Raw genomic sequence first — 10048 nt, 5'->3', positions numbered from 1 at the left:
ATGAGGGGGGGGATATAGATTTAGATGACGGGGGGATAGAATTAGAGATGAGGGGGGGATATAATTAGAGATGAGGGGGGGATATAATTAGAGATGAGGGGGGGATATAATTAGAGATGAGGGGGGGGATATAATAGAGATGAGGGGGGGATATAATTAGAGATGAGGGGGGATATAATTAGAGATGAGGGGGGATATAATTAGAGATGAGGGGGGATATAATTAGAGATGAGGGGGGGATATAATTTGAGATGAGGGGGGGATATAATTAGAGATGAGGGAGGATATAATTAGAGATGAGGGGGGATATAATTAGAGATGAGGAGGGGGATATAATTAGAGATGAGGGGGGGATATAATTAGAGATGAGGGGGATATAATTAGAGATGAGGGGGGATATAATTAGAGATGAGGGGGGGATATAATTAGAGATGAGGGGGGATATAATTAGAGATGAGGGGGGATATAATTAGAGATGAGGGGGGGGATATAATTAGAGATGAGGGGGGGATATAATTAGAGATGAGGGGGGATATAATTAGAGATGAGGGGGGATATAATTAGAGATGAGGGGGGATATAATTAGAGATGAGGGGGATATAATTAGAGATTGAGGGGGGGGATATAATTAGAGATGAGGGGGGATATAATTAGAGATGAGGGGGGTATATAATAGAGTGAGGGAGGATATAATTAGAGAATAGAGGGAGGATATAATTAGAGATGAGGGGGGGATATAATTAAGATGAGGGGGGATATAATTAGAGATGAGGAGGGGGATATAATTAGAGATGAGGGGGGGATATAATTAGAGATGAGGGGGGATATAATTAGAGATGAGGAGGGGATATAATTAGAGATGAGGGGGGATAGAATTAGAGATGAGGGGGGATATAATTAGAGATGAGGGGGGATATAATTATAGATGAGGGGGGGATATAATTAGAGATGATGGGGGGATATAATTAGAGATGAGGGGGATATAATCAGAGATGAGGGGGGATATAATTAGAGATGAGGGGGGATATAATCAGAGATGAAGGGGGATATAATTAGAGATGAGGGGGGATATAATTAGAGATGAGGGGGGATATAATTAGAGATGAGGGGGGATATAATTAGAGATGAGGGGGGGATATAATTAGAGATGAGGGGGGATATAATCAGAGATGAAGGGGGATATAATTAGAGATGAGGGGGGATAGAATTAGAGATGAGGGGGGATATAATTAGAGATGAGGGGGGATATAATTAGAGATGAGGGGGGGATATAATTAGAAATGGGGGGGTATTATTGGAGATGGGGGGGGGAGGGGTTTGACCTGTTCTCCTCCAGTTGGGTGACGAAGACATTCCTCCTCCGGATCTCGAGGTTCAGCCTCGTATTTCGGGGGGTCTCCGGGGATCGGGTCGGGTTGCTCCGGGTCGCTCATCGTTCTCCGCCGGACCGAGTTGAAACTTCTCTTTGTACAGCGCTGGGTCAGCGTTCTATCACCATGGAGACCCTCCGCCAATCACAGCGCAAGGGCAGCTCCGGACAATCCCCGCCCACTCCACCGGACTAGTTCTAGTGTGTGGGAGGAGCCGAGTGTGCGCAAAGGAGGGGGGGGGAGTGCATAGGGTGGTGAATACAGGGGGGTGCATGGATGGATGGATGGATGGATGGATGGGGGGTGTAATCTGCCTGAACCCTCCAATAGGACAAGCAGAAGTTTGCAAAAGTTTTCAAACTTTGCCTTTTCCCAGACTGCCCCCTCCCTCCCCCCCTCTCCCCTCCCCCCCACACATGCCCCCCTCCCTCCCCCCCCTCCCCTCCCCCCCACACATGCCCCCCCTCCCTCTCCCCTCTCCCCCCCTCCCCCCCCCCCCCCCACACATGCCCCCCTGCCCTGCACCCCGATTATATCCTCACACAATGGGGAGTTTGCTTTCATATCCCATTGTTCCCCATGTATCTGCGTCTACGTCAAAAACGTGCGCTGCGTTCAGCTGCGCACAAAAATAACTTGTGACGCGTCGGCGCCGCACAGATCGGCGGGTTTTATCCGCACACAGACACACAAATGTTCGTATTTAGTCATTTATTGGAATGAAGGGAGAATTTTCTGCGTCTAAACGCGAGTATTTTAGGAACGTCTTTTACGCGGGATCTTCCGCGATCTCTGCCATCAAGGACTCGCGTTCCGTGCAGAAAATCCGCGGATTCCTGTGTGAACGAGCCCTAAAGGGCCATTTAGACTTTTGCGTTGGAGCGATGTTCATTTTAAATGCAACAACGCAGCGCGACAAAAGTCAGGCGCCATAAAAAAAAAAACATGTCCGTTTTGAGGCCTTTTGGGTGCATTTGCCCCCCCCCTAAAACACGCAATATGTAAATGAGCCCCAATTCTTCTACAGATGTCTGAGATGTGATCGACTTAAAGTGAACCTGTCATTACAAAAAGAATTGACGGAGGGGCGCGATCACTGACTTCCTCGTGGAAATGCTGGTTGCCTGGCTGTTCTGCTTTGAATAATTTAAGTTGCTGACATGCTAATAACCAAGGCTGGCACTACTACAAGGCTAACTAGGCAGCCGCCTACGGCGCAGCATGGCCAGTTGTAGCTGGGTCCAAACCCCACCCCCCTCCCCAGAGCATCCTGCCCAAATACCCAGTCAGCGTCTCTGCTGCTAGAGTCACGCCAACCAATCATGTGCTGCCCCTCCTCCAGGCCCCAGCATTCAGAGGAGGAGGAGGAGGAGGAAGTTCCTCCTCCAAACCTGTCCAGTCCCAGTGCCCAGCCTTCCAGGTTCCACCTGTCCTGTAGCCGACTGCTGTAATAGAAGGAAAGGGACCCTGATGTAAGCGATGGGGTCTTCACAATACTCCCTCCACTACCCCAATTATTTTCTTACACCTCTCCACTCTCCCCTTCCCTTCTAACCTGGGGGACCCTATTGGAAGGGAATGGGCTCTGGGGACCCTGCTGTCAGGGGCTTTTGGGGATCCTAATGAAAGGAGACTCTGATGTAAGGGGTGCTCTGGGGTCCCTGATTTAGGGAGGACTGTTGGGATCCAGATGTAAGGAGGGGGGCTGTGCGGGACCCTGATGTAAGGAGGGAGGGGGCTCTTGGACCCTGATGTAAGGGGGGGGTGACTCTAGGGACATTAATGAAAGAAGGGGAACTTCAGGAACCCTAATGAACGGGGTAAACCCTGATGTAAGGGGGTTAGGGTCGGGCAGCCCAGACCTAAAGCTGTGTAAGGGGCCCCAAATCTATAATGGCTGCTCTGCTCCCCACAATGTGTGGCAATAAAGCGGTGTGCAGCAAATTGAGATAACGCGTTGCCTTGCACTGTGCTGCAACACCCGCCCTTCATGAGGGGCGCTGTGGCCCTCCTCATCCCTGCACTGTGCCCTCCTCACCCCTTCATGAGGGGCGCTGTGCCCTCCTCACCCCCTTCACGAGGGGTGCTGTGCCCTCCTCACCCCCTTCATGAGGGGCGCTGTGCCCTCCTCACCCCCTTCACGAGGGGCGCTGGTGCCCTCCTCATCCCTGCACTGTGCCCTCCTCACCCCCTTCATGAGGGGCGCTGTGCCCTCCTCATCCCCTTCACGAGGGGCGCTGTGCCCTCCTCACCCCCTTCACGAGGGGCGCTGTGCCCTCCTCACCCCCTTCATGAGGGCGCTGTGCCCTCCTCATCCCTGTACTGTGCCCTCCTCATCCCTGTACTGTGCCCTCCTCATCCCCTTCACGAGGGGCGCCGTGCCCTTCCTCATCCCCTTCACAAGGGGCGCTGTGCCCTCCTCATCCCCTTCACGAGGGGCGCTGTGCCCTCCTGATCCCTGTACTTGTGCCCTCCTCATTCCCTTCACGAGGGGCGCTGTGCCCTCCTCATCCCCTTCACGAGGGGCGCTGTGTCCTCCTGATCCTGTACTCTGCCCTCCTCATTCCCTTCATGAGGGGCGCTGTGCTCTCCTCATCCCCTTCACAAGGGGCGCTGTGCCCTCCTCATCCCTGTACTGTGCCCTCCTCATCCCCTTCACGAGGGGCGCTGTGCCCTCCTGATCCCTGTACTGTGCCCTCCTCATTCCCTTCACGAGGGGCGCTGTGCTCTCCTCATCCCCTTCACGAGGGCGCTGTGCCCTCCTGATCCCTGTACTGTGCCCTCCTCATTCCCTTCACGAGGGGCGCTGTGCCCTCCTCATCCCTGTACTGTGCCCTCCTCATCCCCTTCATGAGGGGCGCTGTGCCCTCCTGATCCCTGTACTGTGCCCTCTCATTCCCTTCACGAGGGGCGCCGTGCCCTCCTCATCCCCTTCACGAGGGGCGCTGTGCCCTCCTCATCCCCTTCACGAGGGGCGCCGGAGAGCCATTAGGAATGGAGGCACCGCATTGCTGTAATACACACTTATTATGGGATGTGGTCAATGCTACAGATGAACCCGAAACAAAGAAATACAAATAAATTGCATCTCTGAAGCTTCTTTCAAGGTAGACGGTGGAGGATACAATGTAACTTCTTCTGGTAATTGAATCCCCGTCAGTCCAGAGATGACTTATTTAGTGTTTGGTAAGTCAGTTCCGTTACTCCGGTGATCTCAATATACATGATTCCTTACATAAAACGTTTGCTATGACATCATCGATCATGTGACCGAACCCCAACACTATCTACAGATCTACCTGTTTACGGCTTCCCCAATAAAGTGGAACTTTAGTCAGAAAAGGAAGTCCTGCTCGATCACTTCAGGCCGCCCCTTTTGTAGGTATAGAGAGGGCTGTCTTAATGGGCACTGCTCAGGGGCCCCAGGTGCTTGAGGGACCCCTGATAATCTTATATTACATATTTGCCAACTGTCCCCGGATTTGCCGGGACAGTCATGCTTTTCACTAAGCTGTCCAGGATGGCCGTGTCACGGGCAGCATCCTGGAACCAGTATTGTGCCCTCCTGATCCCAGTACTGTGCCCTCCTGATCCCAGTACTGTGCCCTCCTGATCCCAGTACTGTGCCCTCCTGATCCCAGTACTGTGCCCTCCTGATCCCAGTACTGTACCCTTCTGATCCAAGTATTGTGCCCTCCTGATCCCAGTACTTGTGCCCTCCTGATCCCAGTACTGTACCCTTCTGATCCCAGTATTGTGCCCTCCTGATCCCAGTACTGTGTCCTCCTGATCCCAGTATTGTGCCCTTCTGATCTCAGTATTGTGCCCTCCTGATCCCAATATTGTGCCCTCCTGATTCCAGTACTGTGCCCTCCTGATCCCAGTATTGTGCCCTTCTGGTTCCAGTATTGTGCCCTCCTGATCCCAGTACTTTGTCCTCCCGATCTCAGTATTGTGCCCTCCTGATCCCAGTACTGTGCCCTCCTGATCCCAGTACTGTGCCCTCCTGATCCCAGTACTGTGCCCTCCTGATCCCAGTACTGTGCCCTCCTGATCCCAGTACTGTGCCCTCCTGATCCCAGTATTGTGCTCTTCTGAACCCTGTATTGTACCCTCTGCCCCCCCCCGATCCCTGTATTGTGCCCTTCTTATCCCAGTATTTGACCCTCCTGATCCCAGCATTGTGCCCTCCTGATCCCAGCATTGTGCCCTCCTGATTCCAGTATTGTGTCCTCCTGATCCCAGTACTGTGCCCTCCTGATCCCAGTATTGTACCCTTCTGATCCCAGTATTGTGCCCTCCTGATCCCAGTACTGTGCCCTCCTGATCCCAGTACTCTGCCCTCCTGATCTCAGTACTGTGCCCTCCTGATCCCAGTACTGTACCTTCCTGGTCCCAGTATTGTGTCCTTGTGATCCCAGTATTGTGCCCCCCGCCCCCCTCCGATTCCTGTATTGTGCCCTTCTTATGCCAGTATTTGACCCTCCTGATCCCAGTATTGTGCCCTCCTGATTCCAGTACTGTGTCCTCCTGATACCAGTACTGTGCCCTCGTGATCCCAATACTGTGCCCTCCTGATCCCAGCATTGTGCCCTCCTGATTCCAGTACTGTGTCCTCCTGATCCCAGTATTGTGCCCACCTGATCCCAGTACTGTGCCCTCCTGATCCCAGCATTGTGCCCTCCTGATTCCAGTACTGTACCCTCCTGATCCTAGTATCGTGCCCTCCTGATCCCTGTACCGTGCCCTCCTGATCCCAGCATTGTACCCTCCTGATCCCAGTACTGTGCCCTCCTGATCCCAGTATTGTGCCCTCCTGATCCTAGTATTGTGCCCTCCTGATCCTAGTATTGTGCCCTCCTGATCCTAGTATTGTGCCCTCCTGATCCCAGTATTGTGCCCTCCTGATCCCAGCATTGTGCTCTCCTGATCCCAGCATTGTGCCCTTCTGATCCCAGTACTGTGCCCTCCTGATCCCAGTACTGTGTCCTCCTGATCCCAGTACTGTTCCCTCCTAATCCCAGTACTGTTCCCTCCTAATCCCATTATTGTGGCCTTCTATTCTCAGTACTGTGCCCTCCTGATCCCAGTACTGTTCCCTCCTGATCCCAGTACTGTGCCCTCCTGATCCCAGTACTGTGTCCTCCTGATCCCAGTACTGTGCCCTCTTGACCTCCCCTGTACTGTGTCCTTTGTGTTGATTGGTCTTCAATTTATGGTATGTTTTCCTATGGTTTAAAATCGATTTTATTGAAAGTACTAATACATTAAAATCATTAAATTCAGGTGTTCCAATCACCTTCATGGCCACAGCTGTATAAAATCGCGCACCTCGGCGTGCAGACGGCTTCTACAAACATTTTTGAAGGAACGGGTCACTCTCAGGAGCTCAGTGAATTCAAGCGTGGTGCCGTGATAGGTGGCCACCTGTGCAATAAGTCCATCCCTGACATTTCCTTACTACTAAATATTCCACGGTCACCTGTTAGTGGTAATATAACAAAGTGGGGACAACATCAACTCATCCAAGAAGTGGTAGGCCACGTAAAATGACAGAGCGGGGTCAGCGCATGCTGAAGCTCACAGTGCGCAGAAGTCGCTAAACTGTCTGCAGAGTCAACAGCTACAAACCTCCAAACCTCGGTGTGGCCTTCAGACTATCACAACAACAGTTCGTAGAGAGCTTCATGGAACGGGTTTCCATGGCTGAGCGGCTGCATCCAATCCTGACATCACCAAGTGCAATACAAAGCGTCGGATGCAGTGAAGCACGCCGCCATCGGGCTCTAGAGCACCGGAGACGTGTTCTCTGGAGTGGCCAATCATGTGTCTTGGTCTGGCAATCTGATGGACATGCCTGGGTTAGGTGGTTGTCAGGAGAATGGTACATGCCTGACTGCGTTGTGCCAAGTTTGGTGGAGGGGGGATTATGGTGGGGGGGTGTTTTTCAGGGGTTGGGCTTGGCCCCTCAGGGGTTGGGCTTGGCCCCTCAGGGGTTGGGCTTGGTCCCTTAGTTCCAGTGAAGGGAACTCTTAAGGCGTCAGCATACCAAGACATTTTGGACAATTTCATGCTCACAACTTTGTGGGAACAGTTTGGGGACGGCCCCTTCCTGTTCCAACATGACTGCGCACCAGTGTACAAAGCAAGGTCCATAAAGACATGGTTGCCTTACAAAGGAATAAGCCAGAACTAAGGAATAATTGTGCTTACAAAAATCTCTAATTGTTTATTTTGTATAATTCTCCTTTAAGGGGTGTGGCAGGGGGTGTGTCCTATGGCTACATACTTTTGCTAATAGGTGTCCTTCATTTCTATCTCAAAAAGTTGGGAGGTGTGGCCTAAGTGATCGGAGTGATGATCAGGTCTCTCTCTCTGATTGAAGAACAACCTTCCTACCAGACGTTCTTCATTTTGTTACGAATCGAGATACGGCCGAAATTCGGAAAATTGGAACGTATGTGAATTTCCGAATCACAATAGTAACCAATTTCAAGGAATCCGAAATAAATTATAATGTAACAAATTGTCTGAATTGGAATTGGAAATGGAAACATATTGCAATAAATACCGGAAGGTATAAAAGTGAAATAAGATGAAGATTCCCGCTTAGGCGGCTTCCACACCACTGCGCTGTAAAAACGCAAAACAAAATTTTTGCTGTGTTTTTGCTGCTGTGCGTTGCTTTTTTTTGGATGAGTGGAATTGAATGAACTAGAAGAGAATAAAAATATAATAGAATTGAAATAAATAGAATAGAATAGAATTAAAACAGAATATAAATCAATAGAATCGAATAGAAACTAAAAGAATAGAAAAGAACACAATAGAACAGAAGAGAATAGAATAAAATAGAACGAGTATAGCCATCTTCTGAAATTTTAATCATTTTTCAAATCGATTAGAAGAAAAAACTACCGAATCCAAATATATGAAACAATTTCTGAAAACGAATCATTCTAACATAACAAGTATGACAAAACAAAATTATTCATTTAACCAAGGAATCTGAAATGAAACAAAATTAGTTTTTCCGTTGTGCAGATCTCTACCCCCTACCCTCTTGTATTGTACCTGTACTGCCCCCCTTTATAATGTAAAGAGCTGTGCAAACTGTTGGTGCTATATAAATCCTGTATAATAATAATAATAATAATAATAATAATTATAATAACATAAATCCTGTGTAATAATAATAATAAGAAATCCTGTATAATAATAATAATATAAATCCTGTATAATAGCAATATAAATCCTGAATAATATTATTATTATTATTATTATTATTATTATTATTAATAATAATAATAATAATAATAATAATAATAATAATGATAAAAGTCCTTTATAATAATAATATAAATCCTGTATAATAATAATAAGTTAAATCCTGTATAATAATTTTATTATAAATCCTGTATAATAGCAATATAAATCCCGAATAATAATAATAATATAAATCCTGTATTAATAATAATAATAATAATAATAATATAAATCCTGTACAATAATAATATAAATCCTGTATAATAATAACATAAATCCTGTATAATAATAATAATAATAATAATAATATAAATCTTGTATAATAGCAATAAAAACCTGAATATACAGGATTTATATTATTATAATAATAAAAAATAATAATGACAATAATATAAATCCTGTATAATAATAATAACAATATAAATCCTTAATAATATTAATAATAATAATAATAACAACATAAATCCTGTATAATAATAATAATATTGTAAATCCTGTATAATAGCAATATAAATCCTGAATAATAATAATAATAATAGAAATAATAATAACAATAATAATAATAGAAATTCTGTATTATAATAAAAATAATAATAATAATATAAATAATGTATAAAAATAATAAGAATAATATAAATCCTATATAATAATATAAATCCTGTATTATAATCATATTAATAGTATAAATCCTGTAAAATAGTGATATAAATCCTGAATAATAATAACTATAATAATATAAATCCTGTATAACAATAATAATATGAATCCTGTGTTATAATAATATTAATAATAATATAAATCTTGTATAATAATAAGAAACCCTGTATAATAATAAGAAGAAGAAATCCTGTATAATAATAATAATAAAGTTCAGTCCCTTCCCTGCACTACCCACAACTAAAAAAACAAAAACATTTTGGCGCCAGTTCCCCTTTAAGCCAGTTACAGATATCTGATGACCTTTACGTGGTCCAGCCACGTTTGGGGTCACAGTTACCACATATAAATATATATATCTATTTATAGAGAAGAAAAGTTTTGGCCGGAGTTGAGCTTTAAAGAGCCCCTGTCATGATTTTCTTCTTCTTTTTGAATATATAAGTCGCTCTGGTGTCATGCTGATCCTTTGTCTTCCATATATCTGACCTCACATGATGGAGATGAGGAGTGCGGACCCCATCTCACACCCCGAGGACTCCTCACCCTCCATCTCTCCTGATACTTTGTATTTGTTGGGATCTCTTACAAGGTGACTCCAGATATCAGTCCTGTGCTCATTACTCCTGCGGGTGGTGTTTGATAACGGACACAGGTCATGTGATATCTGTCCTCTCCTGTGCTAAACATAGATCAGCTGCCAAGCCCGGAGTATGTGACATGTCAGCTCTGCAGAGACATCACATTGTGGTTTG

The 10048-nt window shown here is 46.4% G+C and overlaps 1 protein-coding gene across 1 annotated transcript in view; it reads right to left on the bottom strand.

Moving 5' to 3' along the window:
- The window catches only part of CCDC197 (coiled-coil domain containing 197), a 28380-nt gene extending 26838 nt beyond the window's left edge, over positions 1-1542 (bottom strand). The window contains 2 exon segments of the mRNA XM_073610102.1: positions 1323-1378; positions 1380-1542. Coding sequence (XP_073466203.1) covers positions 1323-1378; positions 1380-1433 — 110 coding nt within the window. The 5' untranslated portion in view covers positions 1434-1542.
- Between the last annotated feature and the right edge of the window lie 8506 nt (positions 1543-10048).

Source organism: Aquarana catesbeiana, linkage group LG13 (assembly GCF_042186555.1).
Source record: "Aquarana catesbeiana isolate 2022-GZ linkage group LG13, ASM4218655v1, whole genome shotgun sequence".
NCBI lineage: Eukaryota > Metazoa > Chordata > Amphibia > Anura > Ranidae > Aquarana > Aquarana catesbeiana.
Note: the sequence above shows the minus strand (reverse complement) of the source record. Positions and strands in the feature narration are given on the sequence as shown.